This window comes from Diabrotica undecimpunctata, chromosome 7 (assembly GCF_040954645.1).
Source record: "Diabrotica undecimpunctata isolate CICGRU chromosome 7, icDiaUnde3, whole genome shotgun sequence".
NCBI lineage: Eukaryota > Metazoa > Arthropoda > Insecta > Coleoptera > Chrysomelidae > Diabrotica > Diabrotica undecimpunctata.
This window is the reverse complement of record NC_092809.1, coordinates 82,806,623-82,827,775: the sequence shown is the minus strand read 5'-3', so window position 1 is coordinate 82,827,775 and position 21,153 is coordinate 82,806,623. Positions and strand designations below refer to the sequence as shown.

Below are 21,153 nucleotides of genomic sequence, written 5' to 3'. Positions count from 1 at the left end.
ATTGACGAATTGATGATCGTCCTTTGAATCGTATCATGGATTCATCTATACTTTGATTTTGTGTGGGTGCATAGTAATGACGAAAAGTCTCTAATAATTTATTCAAAAGTGGTCGGATCTTGAATAGTTTATCATACCCAGGTTCTCCTTTCTTTACTTCAGTCCTATTGTCCACTAAATGTAATCTGCCCAAAATTTCCCAAAATCTATTTCGGGACATTTTACTGGAAATGTACATGTCCCGTACTTCGTCATTTGAAGACCAATAATCTTTTATAGATGACAATTTTTTTATCCTAATTAGTATATTTATGCCTAGAAACACTTTAAATTCATTTTTAGTTATTGGAGAAAAATTGGTTGCCCCACCTAATTTTTGTGTAGTATATAAATTAGTTTGGAAGACAATTTCATCCAATAAATCTTCCGGAAATAAGCATAAAAATATTTGATATGGCATGACAGCATCATCTGGTATGTTTACCAGTCCTGAAAAATTGGTAAATTCAACAAGTGGTTCAATTTGAATATTCTTACTCCAGGAGGCACTGCTGTAGTTTGTCAATGGTTCCTCCAACGGTTCGTCGTCACCGCTGTCATCATGGAAGTACTCCTGATGGTTTGTCGACGTACTGGGTTTATTGTCGTCGTTGACTACGTAAATACGTGTATTTACATTGACATATTCAGAAGGCTCTGTAAGCTCATTCTCATAATCAGAGTTATCGTCATCTGTATCTGAGATGACAGACTCTTGATCAGATGGAATTGGTTCATAAAATTCATCGAATTGTTCGTCTGTCATTTTTTCTAATTCCAAATAACTATATCTCTTCTTACCTAACATAAAATACACTGTGAGTCCCAGTAGCTTCAAATGAAACTACCTTTATAAATCCCTCCTGACAGAGATTTTTAAAATCAAATTATCTCTACTCATGCAAAGTATACTCTGTATAGTAATATTTATAATATAAATAACTTACCAGCCATCATTTATAAATATTTATTGTTTATCAATCACGCAAACAATAACCAAATTTTTACATCAACCTCTCTCTGACTGTTTGTTGATCGACGGGTGATAATGGAAAAAACCGCGAGAATATAGCCTTGTTAAATTTTGTGTATAGAGAGAATGGTTATAGGCAACACAATATACACGTAGATTCACCGTGGAACCACTGAGATGTTCAGTAAAAATTTGTTTAGCGGTAGCTTCACAACGATACCACTGGGATGAAAGGGTTAATTGCTAGTTTCCTTGGTGCCAGTTTTGTGGGCCTCTGGTTTCTTCCTAAGTTAGAGGAATTTTTCGTTTTGTTTGTATACTCTGCAGTCCTTATAGTTAGCCGGATGATTTCCCATACAAAGTACACGCTCTACGCTATTGCTGCGTTCCTTGCGTGGACAATTTAAAGTATTGGTGATAACTTACACACTTTACGCATCTTGCAGGCAGGTGGCTATATTATTTACTTAGTGTCCCATTTTTTCTAACTCAAGCCATTTAAAGCATCTTTATCTGTTTTTTGATGCATATTACAAAGCACCACTTGAAATGTTTTTTCTTCCTTTATTTGGTAGGTATAATAGTGGGTGTTTTTCTTATTGAGTTGTAACGATGTGCTGAACATATTACAGCAACAGCATTCAACAGTTTAAACCGTGGGAATGTCGATAGTCACGCATCCATTTCCACGACAAGACGACGAGGTGGGGTCCAGAGCGGCTATTTAAAGCGAGCGGCTGGCGGAGTTAAATTAGCCTTGTGACTAACGATCTAGGCTCCCTGGCTCGCTAGTGCATTGAATCTGCGAGCCAACCCGGACAGAGAAACTTCCGCAGTGAGGATTATGCTCTGTCTTTAATCAAGCAGAACTCGTGGGTATAGTGGATTGAACGTTACCAACAACTCTGACTCAGAGTATAACGTGGTTCTGCACAATCGAATATTTTGATTGCGAGAACGTTTGGCGCTTCCGCTGGGCTGAGGTGGAAGCGAGTATAAGTCTGCGTGCGATCGAATTCGTGTATTTCATTTTCTGTTAGTAATAATAATTTTTCTTTTACAGACATCCGCCGGGGATCCGCCACTCTCGCGGGATCCAGGCGGGGATATAGAATATATTTTATTTTTATTTTTGTACATACGTTAGAATTAATAGATTTATTTTTATTCCAACCTGTGTTTTACTGAATCTGTCGCCTCGAAAGGGCTACCCGTCATAAACTGGCGCCTGAGCAAAATTGAGGAAGTGCTAAATAAGGCCGACAGATACAGGCCGATAAATTAATAACATGCCGACAGATAAAGACACAAACTCAGTAACAGGTACGTCGTGGATAATCCGTCACAGAGTGCTTTGGTTATGTTTTTTGAATACCTTTTTTTATTTTCAGATCCGGTTTGGTTGGTCTCATCAGGTCCTTCATCTAAGCTAGCAAATCTATTAGACGTCGTTGTAGCTTCTTTGAGCCAGTAATCACTTATTATTGTTTGCTTTAGTTGTTTATCGTCTTTAGGGCTGCCATTTCTTGTTCTTTTGGGGGGATTGAACAGTATCTCATTCTTGCTTTGTCATTGTTTTGTGATTCGCTAGACGAGGTTGTATTTCTCGATAATTGTTGCATGGTACTTATTTGCAAGGTAGTGGTATTTTCTTCTGAAGTTGATTTTCTCATCGGAGATTTGTTCACTTTATTTGATTTTAGGAACGTATTGTCTATATATCTTTCCAAAAGAGCTCAACAAGGTGTTGCCATATTAATACGTAAGAAGCTAACGAAATACATAACTATTTGGGAGGCTATAAACGAGAGACTGATAAAAATGAACCTTACGGATTAGAGTACACAAATGCACAATCTTGCACAATAAAGAAGAAAGAACAGGAACTAAAAGGGAGAAAGTAATACAGAAGAGGTATAACCTAATCAGCTTAGAACAAGAAAGCGTGAGAGAATTGTACAGAAATATATTAAATTAAAAATTAAAAAATACACAATTTATTAATAATAAAGAACATTACACTCACATAAAAAGGTGTCTCTAGGAGGCAGCAACAGAAGCCATTGATACCAAATCCAGAATCAAAGAAAACTTGTATATTGGTTTGACGAAGAAATAGAAAAAGAAATAAAGAAGAAAAGAGACCAATATAAAAAATTTTTAAATACAAAGAATATAACGGATAAAATAATCTACAAGAAGTCTCAAGCTAAAGTACGAAAAATGATATGTCGGAAGAAAATGAAGCATGGCAACAAAAGTGTAACATGATAAATTCACATCTAAGAAAACGAAGAAGCACAGAAAGTTGGATTTTTAAAATCTTTACGACAAGATATGAAGAGAGACATAGTGTCAACAATAAAAATGGATGATTGGGACCAATATTTTGAGAAACTCCTAAGGGAAGATAGACCACAATTTAAAGACAGCAACTAAACACAAAATATAAATATTTTAACTTCGCCCATATGAATAACAACGAAATAAGTGGAAGATGTATGTAGATCTCTAAAAAATAACAAAACACCGTGTCCAGGTAACATCCCTGCAGAGTTAATTAAACCAAACTATGTATATACAAGTTTAGCCAAACTGTTTCAAATCTGCATTAATGGAATGACAACCCCAGAGGAGTGGAAGACATATTTACTATACACAAAAAAGGCAGAAGGGATGAATGTGACAACTACAGAGGCATTGTCGTAACAAACTGGGTCAGTAGAATATGCGGAAAAGTAATTAAAAACAAAAAAAAAGCGAATATAAAGACTAAGAGACTAAGCATTGAGACTGAGACTTGACCATTTGTTTTGCATTACACAGATTATTGAAAAAAATAGCCGTTAATCAAGAAGTACATTTATTGTATGTAGACCTACAAAAGGCTTATGATATCGTACCACATTATAAATTATAGGAAGCGTTAGAGAAAATAAACAAGCATGAATTTAATAAATGCGATGAAGGAACTGTATGCTAATGCTAACTTAAAGGTAAAGGTTGGAAATAATCTGTCAAGTGGATTCCAAATGAATAAAGGCCTTAAGCAGGGCTGCTGTCTCTCCCCGACATTATTTAAAATTTATCTAGAACAGGCTCTAAAACTGTGGAAGCGCATATGTAGAAATATGGGAATGCCGATTAACAACAATAACATATACACTTTGTCATTTGCAGATGATCAACTAGTGATAGCACAATATTATGAAGATATCGAGTATATGGCTCGAAAATTAATCGAGGAGTATAAAAAATGGGGACTTAAAATCAATATCCAAAACACCGAGTATATGCGTATCGGTGGGAAACAACGGGACCTCATATTGGAAGATGGAAAAGTTATCAAACATTGCAACACATATAAATATTTAGGTATGATCATCGCAAAAGAAGGCAACGTAGACGACACAATTGAGGAGAAAAACAACGATGCAAGAAGAGCAATTTTCCTTCTCAATAGTGTCCTTTGGGATCAATCAGTCTCTAATAATAATAAGCATAAGATATATAATACAATCATTAAAAGTATAATTACCTACAGTGGTGAAGTATGGCAAATAAAGAAAAGATGCAAGAGAAAACTTGAGGTAACGGAAATGGATTTCTGGAGACGTTCAGCTGGAAAATCTAGACTAGAAAGAGTAACGAACAACATAATCAGACAAATTATGAAGGGAAAACATACAATAGTAGACGATATTGGTATCTAACAACTCAGATGGTACGATCATGTACAGAGAATGTCTGAAGAACGTCTCCCAAAACAAGTCTTAATGTGGACTTCTCACGGTAGAAAAAAAAGAGGAAGACTCCGCTTTAGTTGGAGAGAAGGCACCAATAGAGAAATGAAAGACAGATACATAGAAGAAGACATATGAATGAATCGAGAGGAGTGGCAACTGGGTATCGGAAGACGTAGGAGAACGTTTTAAACCGATCTATATATATTGTCTATGTCCTTTACGGTTTACACATTGTCGTTCATCCTGTATCACAATTAAATGTTTTATACATCACAAAATATGTTTATAAGACGCATAGGGTAAGTCCGGGAGAGATAGCTCGTCGGGTGAGATGGCTCGGTCGAATATATCACAGTTTTACCCTATTTGGAGTCAGTTGCATTGCGTTATTTGATGCGTGCGTATGGTATTAGCAATACTCTGTTGTTTATGTGTTTTTCCCAAGGTTGAAAGGTAAGATATTTAGAAATTCTTATTTACATCTTCTTAAAACTTTTTTCGGTAATCGTCAAAACTATTGTGCACTTATTTTTGTCTGTATTTTATCAAGGTCACGTTTTGATGGCATGTTGTTTGTATCGTTGAGGTTATGTAGGCATAGTTGCCAGTCCTTTCAAACATTACCAACACACGGAAAATAAGTGGACCCTCTCACCCTGACAATTCGGGTTAGTTGGCTCGCAAATGTTAGGGATATATGGCCTATCTCTTTAGTTACTTATATAAGGATTTATTTCACATGTAATAGCATAGATATTGAAGCACGAATTTAACCCTGAGATAAAAGAATTAAAAATTGTGATAGAGTCATAATCATATCATTTAAATAATTTTAATTAATCAAAAAAAATTAATTAGCTAATTATTGCTTGGCGCACCAAGACTTTAAATATCACAATAACTGGCTTCCAAAACGTGGGGCTTGAAAATATCGCAGCTTTACATTTGAAGGAAGGGAAAGAGATCTGGAATAAGTACAGGTGATCCAGAGATAAAAACATATAACATTGAGGGAATTTGAATTTGAAAGTATTTTGACAATTTTTCCAGGGAATATAAATTTGATTTATTGATTGATCGTAGTTAGTGGATATTTACTGCTATTGAATTATTTGATTTTATTTTCTTTACCAATCGTACATTTGATATTTATTTTGAATTATTTGAATTTTACTGATTGCATATTTGATATTTGTCGTGAAAATTTAATACATTTGGGGAGAAATATTGTCGTGTTCTGAAACATATAGAGTGTTGTAAAATTTCACATTTGGCGGGGACAAAAACAGTAACGAAAAGAAACAACATGTCGACCACAAGGAGTCAAAGCAAAATGCAAGAAAGGAAGGAGGATAACAGAGAAGAGGAAACAATTGTTGAAGAAGGATCGGATAATGAAGGAAATGTTACAATAGTTGAGGAAAAAAAAGAATTATCAGGAATAGAGAAATTATTAGCAATGATGCAAATACAGACACAAACAATGAATGAAACATCAAAGAAAATGGATAGAAATCAACAAGAAACAAAACAAACAATGGAAGAAAACCAACGGAAAACAAGACAAGCAATAGAACTAAATAACAGGAATATAGAGCAGCGTTTGGAAAACTATGAACAAGAAATTAAAGGATGTGTTGAGGGGATAAAGAAAGAACTGATACAACAGATAGAAGAAATAACCATAAGGAATGCAAAACAAGAGACAGAGATAAAAGATATAAAAGATATACGATAAAGGAAATAAAGATTGTCCAGAAAAAGGAATTAGAACAGTTAGAAGAAAAATTTGAAATGGCGCTACAAGAAGACAGGAAGGAAGTAGAAAGAAGATTAAAGCAAAATGGAAAACAAATGGCAGAAATTGAACTAAGAGGGGTAGAGAGAAAAGAAGTTATCATCCATGGAACAAGCGAGGCGAAAATACAATTTGGCGGGGATATTCGGAAAACACACCCAGTACCGTTTGTTAAAAATTTGAAAACCAAATTACAACATATTAGATATTTTGACGATTGCAAAGAAACAATTAGAAACCATTTGAAAGAAGGAGCAGCGTTATGGTATGAAAGCAAGGAAGATGAGTTTGAAAATTGGACAGATTTTGAAAATAAATTTCTCAACTATTTCTGGGGGAAAAATAAACAGAGAGAAATCAACCAAGAGCTACAGAATGGAAAATATCACGAAAAAATGGGAATATCTGAAGAAAGATATGCTTTGCAGATATATAACAATTCAAAATATCTAGAATACAAATATTCTACCGAACAGCTGGTAGAAATGATCAGCAGACATTTTGAGGAAACGTTGGAAGATCACGTGATTTTGAGAAACTATCAAGATATTGATAGTTTGTGCCAATTCCTTCAATTAAAAGAAGCGAAAAGAAAAGAAATGAGAAATAGAAGACAACATGACCAATATAATGGAGCGGAAAGAAGGTATTCATCAAATTATGACCAGAGAAACCGACATCCCAGATCAACAAACGAATATAGGCCGAGAAATTACAATAATTACAATAGACAACAAAATTACGATAACAGGAATGACACACAACAGAGAACATATGAAAATCACAACAGGAATAGAGATGCACAAAATCCTCCGAATAGGAATACTAACGAACAAAGGGACGATAGAAATAACCAGAGCTTCCAACAACAAAATAGAAGGGAGATGAATCATGTAGCAATAGGAAACGACAGACAAATTTCTAATTCTAATCTAATATTTTTAGATGCATTTATAAAACATAAAGCGATTAAAATTGTGATTGATTCTGGATCGGAGATATCGCTAATCAATAAAAAACTAGTAAAAGAATTAAATTTGGACAGATTTGTGTATAAGATTCCTAGGGTTGATTTAGTGGGTGCAAACAATAAAAATTTGACGACAGTAAACGAAGGCTTGGGAGTACAGATAAGAGTGGGAAACAAATTCCATATTATGAAATGTGTGGTGATTGAAGATTTAAATCATGATATGATAGCGGGAATTGATGAATTGAGGAAAAAAGATATCACCATAAATTTTTCGGAAAATAAACTGGAAATCAGAGCAGAACCAGACAACACAGGAGAAGAAAAGCAAACAGATAGGAAAACAAATTCTGGAAGGATCAATGCACAGGAAAAACGCAAAGAAATCGATATGACTGTAGAGGATAAACCGAAAGTACAAGAACAAGATCTAACAGAAAAGAAAAAGAGAAGGAAGAAAAAGAAGAAGAGTTCGAAAAGAAAGCAGGAAAATAAGATGGAGACCAGAGAAAAACAGGAAATAGAAGGTACAGAAGAATTGTTGGAAACCGACGATAAAACAGAATGGAAGCAGGAAGAAAAAGAAGGTATCATCAGAGAAATGAAAGGAATAGAAACATGGTGCTCGGAATACCAAAGGGAATTAGAGGATAAAAAGAAAACAGAAGAAAAAATGGCACTGATGGACGAGAATCCAGAATTTTGTGAAGAAGTATTATGGACAGTGAACACATGTGAACAAAAGGTGGATGAAAGAAAAATAAATTGTGGAAAAAACATGGAGAAGGAAATAGAGAAGATTTTAGGAAACCATGGAGATTTTGTTAATAAAGTAAATCAAGTGGTTAAAAATTATGAACTTTCTTTTAAGGGAAAATACTTGGAAAAATTTAAAACGAAAATATATCCAATCCCGTATAAAGACAGGCAATATACGGGGTATTTTAACATTCACGACATTTGTCAGTATCATAAGTAGATTTTAATAACATAGTGAAATAATTTGATCCTAGAAAACTTTTGTCATTTTTAAAATTTAACAAAGAGTTTTCGGCAGATCAAATGGCGGGGATTTGTTATGATATGTAAAATCGAGCAAAATATTGGTTTGTTTAAAAATATTTCAAAATTCAATAACATTAAAATAATTCAGATAAGTAGGATAATATCCAACAAACATTTCGGAGAAGGAAAGTTATTAAATCCTTGGATTTCCTGTACTAAACAAAGTGTAAGCTTTGCATTTATTTCTTTGTTATACTTGAGTGACCCGCATAAGTTTAAGTGAAAGCCACAGACAATTGAACGGGGTTTTTCAAAATACATTAATGCAGTGATTAAAGACAATAGAAGGGATTATAGAAAGTGGTTTTTGTTAGTTTTTAAGAATTATAGAAAAATATTATTTGTAAATAAGTTTTAGGAAATTTATAAGTATAGGTAAAAATTTGTTTGTTATCGAAATGAAAAAATGGGGGAATTGTGACGAGTTGTGATTGGCGGAGATTGAAAAAGGCGGGATGAGTATGTAGGAAAAAGTTTAGCGAGATTGAAGGGGAGAAAGATAGGATCAGTTGGTTTTCCAAATCTGTAAGAGGAACAGTGATTGTTCTCTGGCGGTTCCTGAAATGTAGCAAGCAGTAGTGTTGAATGTTAGTGAGTTTTTGTGGAGTTAGTGTATCTGACAGAAGCTGAAGCAGCAAAATATTGTAAGTCATATTTCTCTACTTATATTCCAAGAGTCACTGTTCAGGCCAACGAGAGATTCAGTTTATCGTAAAGAGAAGATATTCCAAGAGTCATTTTTCACTCGGGCCAACGAGAGATTCAGTTTATCGAGAGGAGAAACGCTATCATAATTTGAATGATTTGTGCTTTTGAAGGAGATCATTAAGGACGATATACTTGCAACAATCTGTGTAAGATTGCTGATTACATAGGGAGCGGTTGAGAGGAGATAATATAGTCTACAAGGAACAAGGATTTGGACCACTCATCATCAGAGAGAGATATTTTGTTTTCTGCAGTTTTTTCTTTTATTGATGACACAATTTTTACACTTAATTTAGAAAGGATATAAATATTTTGATTAGGAGAGTTAGAATAGTTCGGAATTTTGAGATTTCAATTAATATTGTTTGTACCATTAATTTTGATTGTTCACGTACGTAGAACAAAATTTTTGAGAATCATTATATGAGATTTGTTTATTGAAAACTTTTGAGTGTGAATTATTTCATTATTTTTATTTCAATATATAGTGTTAGATCATATGTGTTTTTTATTATTCCGGTATTCTCTGGACCTTACCTTTCACATGTAATAGCATAGATATTGAAGCACGAATTTAACCCTGAGATAAAAGAATTAAAAATTGTGATAGAGTCATAATCATATCATTTAAATAATTTTAATTAATCAAAAAAAATTAATTAGCTAATTATTGCTTGGCGCACCAAGACTTTAAATATCACAATAATATATATATATATATATATATATATATATATATATATATATATATATATATATATATATATATATATCTATATATTTATTTTTTTTTAGTGGATTTTCTTGGGCTTAGGTTCATAAAAAAATTTGATTTGATACTAAGACATTTTCATATATTTTTTCGACGTTTCGGCAGGAAATCCATGCCTTTTTCAAGAAGTAATATTGACAAGCATGTAAAAATTCGTTACTAACAAGTAGACGTCACAATTAAAATAATATTAAAAACATAGGACATACCCACTAAGTCACTACATGTAAAATCCATTCTACATGTTCTCCAAATCATTTTACATGTAGTGACTTAGTGGGTATGTAATATGTTTTTAATATTATTTTAATTGTGACGTCTACTTGTTAGTATCGAATTTTTACATGCTTGTCAATATTACTTCTTGAAAAAGGCATGGATTTCCTGCCGAAACGTCGAAAAAATATATGAAAATGTCTTAGTATCAAATCAAATTTTTTTATGAACCTAAGCCCAAGAAAATCCACTAAAAAAATATATATTAAGGTTCAAGAACTAAACTCAAACTATATATATATATATATATATATATATATATATATATATATATATATATATATATATATATATATACCAAAAGTATTGTTCTAGAATCATCTGAAGTAGTCTCAGCTCTAATTCGTTGTTTGACGGATCGACCTTTCCCGCGCTCGATACATCTGTGGAAAGTAATCGGCGCTTTCGAGATGCAACCGTTACATGGCCACGCCGAATGCATGTTCGTAACACTGCTTCTCTCTTAGATCTGAGCATCCCGATCAGCAACTCTATATGTAGGCGCAGGATGACGGAATCTATAGGACTCTCCAGCTCTGCATGAACCCCTCAGAAATAAATAACAGTCTATTGACTTTGAAGCATACGATCTCATCGGGTTAATGCAACACACAGTAATTTGTACGCCGGTTTCTAGGAATAATACTTCAAGCATGCTTTTGACAATTTTCCAATCCAGATTTTCTAGTGCATGGCCTATCTTGGGTATGGCCAAATTCTTGATGTCATAATTGTACACGATTTTCTTCAAATTAGTTAGAGCACCCCATATATCCTTGTAGCTTGCCCTGTCTGTATACGACTTCATGGTCACCATATACAGCAAAGATCGAGAACCATCTTCTAATCTCAGTACTCTTCCAACTTTAGGCTGCTGATTTCTTAACTCGTCTAAACGATCGAACTTCTTATAAAATACGGACGAGATTCCTTTAGTCGTCTCCAGACCTTGAGCAACACAGTGGGCTAGAGAGACGTTATGCGGAACACTAAAAAGATCCTGCTGAACTTCTGTGGTCACGCCGAATCTAACACTCTTTCTCTCTGCATCTTTTGACATAAATTCATTAAAGCTTGGTCGCCGGTCATCTTTGATCTCAGGTGGAAGGGTTCGTGCTTCTTCTGTTTCATTTGAGCCAGCATATGGTGCAAGACGATTTATGTGAACTACTTTTGGTTTACCTTTCGGCAACTTCTTAATTCGGTATATTACGTCATTTATTCTCTATTTAATTTCATACGGACCTTCCCATTTTCTTTGCAGTTTAGGAGACAAGCCTCAACGACGTTGTGGATTATAAAGCCAAACAAGATCACCTACTTCATAACTTTTAGTCTTGCATCGAGAATCATATTGATCTTTCATTCTGTCACTAGCTAACTGGATGTGTTGTCATGCAAGTTCATGAATGTTGTTTATTCTTAACTTCAGGCGGTCGACATAATCTTTGCTTGCAATATGTTCTTTGGAAGGTCTGCAGCCAAACTCTAGGTCGCAGGGCAAACGAACTTCACGACCTAATATCATGCAGGTTGGAGTCTGGCCTGTAGTTTGATTCACGGCCGAGCGCTAGGCCATTAGGAATAAATGAATGTACTGGTCCCAATCCCTTTGATGTTCTGATATAACTTTGGACAGGTTTTTACCTATCTTCAGTTTATCTTCTCGACCATTCCATCTGATTAAGGAGGTAGGGGTGTCGTTCTGGTCTTATTAACACCAATCAATTTACAAACCTTTTTGAAAAAAATTGACTCGAAGTTTGGCCCTTGGTCGGAGTGGATCTCCAAGGGAACACGAAATCGGCTAAATATTCTTTAATAAGTACCTCTGCAACGGTAGCAGATTCTTGATTTGGTATCGCATAGGTCTCAGTCCATTTTCTATAGAAATCCATGGCTACCAGGATATATTTATTCCCATCATTCGTCTCTGGAAGTGGACCTGCAATATCGATTGCTACTCTTTCCATAGGACTATTAACATTGTACTATTTTATGGGTGCCCTCTTTTTACCAACTGGACCATTACTGGTTGCACACAGTTCACATTTCCGGCACCATCTTCTTACATCATCTTTACAGTTCACCCAATAGAACCGTTCTCGAACCTTTTGCATAGTCTTCGTAATACCAAAGTGTCCACCTGATGCACTGTCATGCAACTGACGCAATACTTCTGACATTTTACGTTTAAGTACAATCAACTGAAGCTTAGATTCTGTACCATCATCGTTCTCAAAGGTTCTATACAGAAGATTATCTTTTAGCACTAGGCAATTCCATTGGCTCCAGTAACACTTGACTTCTTGACTACATGCACTAATGTCTTGCCAAGAAGGTCTTTCAATTCGACGCATCCAATCCAATACTCTTTTTATACATGGATCATCTGCTTAAGCATCTTGGACTGTTGAGGCTGCCATTGATTATTAATGACGGTGGTTCGTCTCACGGGGCAAAGTCGTTCTCCTAATCTAAGACAGTGATTACAATTAGCACTGCATCACCGTCTTGACTGAGCATCAGCATTTGAATGACTTTTTCTAGCCCAGTGTTCGATCTGTTCTAACTTTCTGACTGTTGTAATATTTTCTTGCAACTTACGGCGAATGTGATCTACTACCATACGTCACCACAATTCCAACATCTGGGCTCTACTACTTTTCGTACCATTTCTTCCAGACGTTCGTCGTTTGGTTCGTCGCCTTTTTCAACGGTTCTTACTCGATGGGTCCGTGAAGTTTGACTAGCTGTTTCATATTCCAAGGCAATAGCGAGCGCTTCGTCTAGAACTTTCGGTCTTGCTAATCGTAAAGCTTTCTGTAATTCATTGTCTTTTAACCCATTGACGAAGATATTTACAAAAATTTCTTCCAAAATGTTATCTGGTATCTGCTTCAAACTCTTGCAAATTTTCACTTGCTTGTTGAATTCTACTTCTTAGTTGCGCCTTGTAGACTTGTTGTAGATGGGCATCTCCGTAACGTTTGTCTAGTCCAGTGAACAAGGTCTGGTAACATTTTTCTTGACCCTTAGGAATCGATCTTAGGATATCCGCAGCATCACCTCGTAAAGCAGCAGTCAAGGAAACAGCCGTTTCTTGTTTTGTCCAATGATTGGCTGTCGCAATAGCTTCAAATTGTCTAAGATATATGGACCAAGAGGACTTTTTATCAAATGGTGGCAATTTAAATCTCATATGATGTGTCGTTTCGTCTCTCGGTGATTCTTATTTCACTACCGGATCAAGGCTACTGTATTAACTGGTGGTAGCACTTTCGTGTTAGTTATCATGATCTCTAATTGTTTGATCTTCTCTTCTACGTCTTCTATCTTGTCGTTTACATTTTTCTGTATCTTATCGAATGTTCTTGAGACATGTTCAAATTTCTCATTCTTCTGAATACATATTTCTTTGATTATTTGTGAAGTCTCGTCGAATCTTTTAGATACATTTTCGAATGTTTCATCGAATCTTTTGGAAACGTTCACTAATTTATCATCATTTTTTCTAGAAGATTCTTTAATTATTTGCGAGACATTTTCAAATTTACTATTATTTTTTTTAGAAGTTTCTTCAATTAATTGCGACACATTTTTTTATTTTCGGTAAAACTGCTTTTTCTGCTGACTGGAACTGGAATGTGTCTGGGTCTTCTACATTCTTGTTAAGAACAGTCTTCAGTCGTTCTTGGAGTATCTTCTTGGACCCACTGCAGTCTTCATCGCGTTCTTTTAGTTGCTCACGCAACTGTTTTAATGGAAGTTCTACTAGCAGCATCTTTGGGCAGGCACACACGTACTTTTTTAAATGTTCTTACATACAAAGATCACCACCGAACTACGCGGATGTTCCCGAAGAACAATGCTTTTTAAAAGTTCAAAAGTCTTTTTCAAAAGTCACTGCTGAATTTATTTTTAAACCCCACACCTGACACCAACTATAGCGAGATTAAATAAAACGAGCGAGCGGTTTGAATTTATATAAATATATTTATTTATAAGTTTACAGTTCGGTAATATCTTATCAACTCTACCCTACTCATAACATCGTTAAATATATATACCAAAAGTATTGTTCTAGAATCATCTGGAGTAGTCCCACCTCTAATTGGTTGTTTGACGGATCGATCTTTTCCGCGCTCGATACATCTGTGGAAAGTTCTCCCTTTCGACATGCAGTCGTTACATGGGCCACGCCGATGTGCATGTTCGTAACAGTATTTTAATATAAATATATAAATATTTTAGAGCGTAGACCTTTTTGTGCTAAGATGCAGACAGTCAAAAAAAGTGAGCCATCTCTCCCGGACTTACCCTATGAATTTATTTGCCGGTGTTTAAAGGAAAGATTACTTGTGTTATTTTATTTTCGTTTTTATAGAACACTTGTAATTAATAATACTAATTAAGGATATACTTTAAAAAAAAAAACTGGTTATTTAATATATTTGTTTAAAAATTTATTTATGCGACCGTCTCCAATAAAGGTTGGATCGAGACTGGCCGCGGGTCGGGTAGCGGGTAAGATGTATGCGATCGCTGGCTGGCGGTTCAGCAGTACATGAGTTATAATTAGGCAGTGCAGCACTCGAGCAGAGCCGTAGCGTGCAAGCTACTAACAAGTATCTTGCAGCCGGCGTGGGCCGGGAGGACACCAGTTTCAGCTACGCCTCCATGTGAACGCGGCTTTCACAACAATTTGGGCGGCTTGACAGGCTGGGCTAAGCAATCAGCGAGTACACATTCACCGTGCGATAAATTTCAACGTAGATACAGAACTGTTAATTGCTGCTGTTAAGAAGCAGCCTTCATATGGGTTATGACATCAGAATATTACCATGAAGGGATTAGGAAGAGAGGAGTCATATACATATTTTTTTTATGATATAAATACTCATTAAACGCAAATGCAACACGTTGCCTGTGATCATCCATGTTACTTGGGAGGCGCAATGAGACTGAAACAGTAGCGCACCTAGAATTTTCCTATGGGGGGGGTTTTAATTGGGCACCAAAATTTTTTTATGCATTTTAAGGCCTTAAAATTTGTGAGTGACTGACGAAATAGTACTCGGGGGAGGTGCGCCACTGGACTAAAGACGTGAGAAAATGCTCAATGTGTGTTGGCGGGAAAGAAACAATTCAAGCCCACGCATCTTGCTCGCAGCGTGCACGCTACTTGCACAGACGCAAGTGACGCATCCAGCCTATACATGATTGACTCTTATTAGTACTCTACCAAATAACAGGAAAACTACAGGGCAATATTTCCTGGTGTTTATTGTATTCTGATTATGTAAAAAATGTGTAAAGTTAGTAAGATAAGAGTATTTTGAGTTTTCATTTAAAGATGAAGTTATCACTACAAATAAAATAATAACTTTGAATGGTAAAATTATTGTGAAAAGTAATAGTTTAAAGTACGTTAGATTTTAAAGTTTTAAGTTTTGAGATCAAATATTAGTGAATACAAATGTATTTATGTAAATTTACATATAACTTTTAAAAACAATTGTTTTAGGGTACTGATATAACGGAAGCTTTTGAAGTCCACCACTTAACAGAACTTCCAAACGAAGTGCTTAAAAAATATTTTGTTAAAAATGCTGTTACAGAGAGAAATTCTCCTTTTACGTTTGAAGAAAATGGCTTCTATAGAACATTGAAAAAGAAAATACAACCAGTTTTAAAAAACGGTTCCAAACGAAGTTATACCAAATCAAAGTTTTTTACAGATTTTTTATTGGTCTTGAGTTTTTTGTTTTCAATTTTTGCAGTGAAATTTTGGAACTTTGGATTGGGTGTATTTGGTGGTGTGTTTTTAGGAATGGTTACTGTAGCTGCTCATAATTATTTTCATATGAAGGATAACTTTAGAATGTATTATTTTCAGTTCTCATTGCTTCAAGTAAGGTATGTTATTGTAATTAATTTACTTTTATTTTATATCGGATATAAGTTTTGATGGTAAACTGGATGACAATCGTTTAAATCATGGTAAAATACAATTTGATAATTGTTTGTTATTTATATCTTACTTGATTGAGGTTAACGGCAGTGTGATTTTTTAAATAACATCAAGAACAATGCTTTGTGGATGCAATGTGGATTTCAGCAAAAGATTTTATAATTTACTTTAACAGTTAAAATATAAGCACAAACATAATTCAAATTAAAAACAAAACAAACACTTAGTTCAATGACTGTCATTAAGATTAACTACCAGAAATATAAAATATGAAATTTTACTGATCGATTTATGACAAAAGGTTGCATGTCGTTAGCAGCTTGTTTGCCTGCCATAGCAGTTTGTTTGATTGCGTCTTAATCAATAGGTCTAAGTAATAATGTCGGTTTGTGTATTTTTGACAATGCATTTTTAAATCAGTTAATGAAAACATCAAAATTGCTAATTACACAGTGTTAAAAATTAATTCCGTATTCACTAAGGTAAAAGATAAAACACCTACGGATCAATTATCCAATATAGTCTATTGTATTCCTTGTGTAACTTGCAACAAATAATATATTGGCCAAACCAACAGATACCTAAAAAGTCGTATCACTTCACACAAGAGTGACAGTAGATTATATCCTGATAGATGTTCCCTTGCAAAACACGTATATTATTATTCTCACGTATTGAGAATAATCTCAATAAAAGACTCGCCTCGAGATAGCATTTATCAAAAATGTTTTTTTTTAATTTTTCAACTAAAACACAACTTTTACAGTAAATCTCAAACAAACAAACTGATATGACGTCAACTACATAGAACTAATTATCTTCTGGTATGGGCATAAATTAATCATAACCCGATCTAGGTATATAGACATTTGAAATAACAAAAATTACCAGAGAGCCAAATTTTGGTGGAGTGCTAGGGTATACCATAACAAATAAATTTTTAAAAGTCCCCATCGATCCCATGTGTGCACCAAAAGTTATTCGGGATCAAAGGAGTTTTTGGATTTTTATAGAAAACGGTGAATTTTATCAAAAAATAACCTTCAACCGAAGTTATAGGTCTTAATATTCTCTACAAAAATAGTTCTTACTATTTTTCTCCTAAGAGTTGCCATTCCTTGGATATCGCGATTCCAAGAGTCACATTATACATGATAATATGCACACGTTTCCACACCCCCTGTGAGGTAGTGTACTCGGCGCGTTTTTTTTACCGTGGTTTTCCTGTAGGCCTATTCCACTAACTGTTTTGACAATTTTAGGATAATTTAAGGAAACAATACAGGTCAAGTTCTAGATATTACATTATTATTGATATTGATATTGCTATTGATTATTAGGTTACCTATTGTTTTCATTTCTTTAGATATTTTAATTAGATTCATATTCCTAAAAGTTTACTTCAACAGTCAAGTCTTCTTCGATTTCATCTTCTTCTTCTGCCTCTTATTGGATGTTCAAAAATTATTCAAATGTGACTGAGTCATTGGTCTGAGTCAAAAAAACTAAAAGACCTAGCTGTAGTTTATGTTTAAAGATTCTAGGCCAAACAGCTGTCATGACGCAGTAGCTAATATTCGTACAAACTAATTTTAGATGATCTAAATTATGACGCTTGTTTTTTTAAATGACTTGTTACAAAAAATATGACAATGATTCGGGAATATCATTATTTATATCCTCGAACATTCTACCTGGTGAGGGATACATAGTATTATCGAAAACACAAGATTGAATATCTTCACGAACAATTGCTGCTGCGGCTTTCAAAGTTTTTAACCGCTTGTCTTTTTCATCCAAGTCTTTTTTTTATGAGACCAGACTTGACTTAAAATATCTTGGTAATTGTCAATAAAACAAATAAACGTTAATTTTCCAGGCTTTTCTGTAATAATAATTCTACTACCATACTTCAATTTCAATCGTATTTTTATAGTTCTGTCATCTAAAACTACATCTTGACAAACATTCCTTAATTCATCCAACGAAAACTGGCAATCATTAGGCAAAATCATCAAAGGCTTAAACCTTTAGATTTAATCATAAGTAGTGTTATGATATTTATTTAACTGTTGCCTTTTGTCTTTATTAAAAGGTTCTTATTTTAATTTATTAAAAAGCACGATAACTTATATTAATTTATTTAACTACTCAATAATACATAATTTATTTAAAGGCGAGCGTAACAATTAAAATCGCGGCCGCGGGTGTTCAGAATTAACTAACTCCTTCAATGAAAAATCCATTATTATATATGAAACCCCAACTGGCCTAGAATTCAGGAGAACACCTCCGATGTATACTAGAAGGTCATCGTCTGACCGGTTTTCTTTCTGCCAGCTGGTAGAATTCTCTCGTACAATCTACAACATATTAGTGAATTAGTCATAACATATTTACGGTTATTTTTAGGCCATGATATTTATCGTAACATTGCCCCCCTCTTAAAAGATGGTTCCTCCTGGAACCTTGTCGAGACTGGAACCGGAACGGTATGCTGGTATCGGCAACTGGACCCTCTTTTACAACTTCCAGTTGTATAAAAATGACAAGGGACGGTTTTCTCTCCGCACCAGTAACTATGCGGACTGCAACAGACTAACACCTGGACTTCGGTGTCTTTAAAGATCTCTTCCACCATATTTCGGATAACCCTCCAATCTAATTGGCGACACTCTAACTTTGGCATGGCTAACTTTTGCACGTCGGACTCTAGTACGTGCTCCCTCAATTGAAGTAAGGCTTCCCATACATCTCGGTAGGTAGGTTGGTCACGGGCAGTGTCTTTTGTTACCAGGTAGAAAAGGTAACGTGATGCATCTTGGAATTTCAAGGTTTTACCGGGAGCTGGCACTTGGCATTAAAGTTCTGCAACTCGACCAAACTTCCTTCGAAAGACGGATGCCAACCCTGGTGCGTCTTTGATACTGGCCGGGATGGTAAGGGCCAGCGAGTGGTCATCGGGGAGCGCGAGTAGATCTTGCTTTTCTTCAGTGGTAACACCATGTCTTGCTTTACCGGTACCTACATAGGCACCCATGAATTCCTCAAACGTGAGGTCAGACACATCTTGGACTTGGTTTACTTCCACTTCTTCATCTACGTCGTGGTCACCTTCGAAAGACGCCAGCCGGTTATGGTGTACTATCATCGGCTTTCTCCTCGGAATCTTGCTTATTCGGTAGATGACATCGTTGATCTTCTCCATAATGAGGTATGGACCTTCCCAAAACTGCTGCAATTTGGGAGAACAACCTTTTCGCTTCGTGGGATTATACAGCCAGACTTGGTCGTTCTTCTTAAAGCAACCCTTTTCGGCTTGTGTATCGTACCGTTTCTTCATTCGGTCGCTAGCGATCTGAAGGTGGGAACGGACCAACTCATGTACATCGTTCATTCTTCTTCGTAATTCGATCGCATAATCTTCACCTGCTACATCTTCTCCAGGTCGACACCCAAACTCTAAATCACAAGGTAGTCGCATTTCGCGTCCGAATAGGACTCTGGCTGGTGTCTGGCCTGTTGATTCGTTAACAGCAGATCTGTAGGCCATTGTGAAGAACGGAAGGTATTGGTCCCAGTCTCGCTGATGATCGGACACCATCTTTGTCAAATACTTGCCGACTGTCCTATTCATCCGTTTTACCATACCATCAGATTGCGGATGATATGCCGTAGTTCTTGTTTTCTTCATGCCTAGTCTATCGCATATTCCTTGGAATAGATCGCTTTTGAAGTTCCTGCCTTGGTCACTATGTATCTCCAAAGGCACTCCAAATCGGCTGATATATTCTTGGATCAACTTATCTGCAACGGTGGCGGCCTTCTGGTCTGGAAGTGCGTAAATCTCGACCCACTTAGTAAAGTAATCCATTACTACCAACATGTACTTGGCTCCATTTTCACTTTCTGGAAATGGCCCAGCGATGTCCAAAGCTATTCTTTCAAACGGTCTTCCACCATTATATTGTCTCATAGGAGCTCTCCTTTTTCGGTAAGGCCCGTTACTCGTGGTACAAATAGTACATTTCTTACACCAGTCTTTTACATCGTCGGAACTGTTCATCCAATAAAACCGTTCCAGAATTCGCTGAAGGGTTTTCTTTACACCAAAATGCCCTCCCGATGGACTGTCGTGTAACTGACGAAGTACTTCGGCTATTCTGCTCTTTGGGATCACCAACTGTCTTCTCTTCTCTGAACCGTCACCATTTTCCAGGACTCGTTTGAGCAAGCCATCTTCGATGATAAATGAGTCCCACTGGGCCCAATACGTCTTAACTACTGAGCATAGGTTTGATATTTCCTGCCAAGGTGGTCGACGATTTTCCTCTTTCCATTTTCGGATTTTCTATATAACTGGATCTCTCTCTTGTTCTTCCCTTATCTTAGTAGGCGTCCAGTCGTCGTTGACAATCGTCGTTCTTAGCACTGCTGCTTCCTTGGATTCCGTTTTGTTGCAGTGGGAACACTCTGCTGGGCATGGCCCTCTGGAAAGAGAATCAGCGTTTCTGTGACTAACTCCGGCCCGGTGCTCAATCTTAAAATCGTATTCTTGGAGTCGTTCGATCCACCTGGCTATCTGACCCTCTGGATTCTTAAACTGCATTAACCATTTAAAGGCGGCATGGTCGGTTCGGATTAGAAACTTCCTACCATAAAGATATTGATAGAAGTGCTCTACTGATTTTACTACTGCTAGAAGTTCTCTTCTCGTGACACAATAATTCCGCTCAGGTTTTGAAAGAACTTTACTAAAATATCCGAGGACTCGTTCCTGTCCTCCTTGAATCTGAGACAGCGCTCCTCCAATTCCCACATTACTTGCATCT

General features: G+C 35.8%; 1 protein-coding gene across 3 annotated transcripts in view; it reads left to right on the top strand.

Annotated features, from left to right (window-relative positions):
* The window catches only part of LOC140445539 (cytochrome b5-related protein-like), a 553,029-nt gene that overhangs the window by 66,611 nt on the left and 465,265 nt on the right, over nucleotides 1-21,153 (top strand). For all 3 annotated transcript variants that reach the window (XM_072537636.1, XM_072537635.1, XM_072537637.1), the window contains exon 2: nucleotides 15,875-16,266. In XM_072537636.1, coding sequence (XP_072393737.1) covers nucleotides 15,875-16,266 — 392 coding nt within the window. The remainder of the gene's footprint in view (nucleotides 1-15,874; nucleotides 16,267-21,153) is intronic.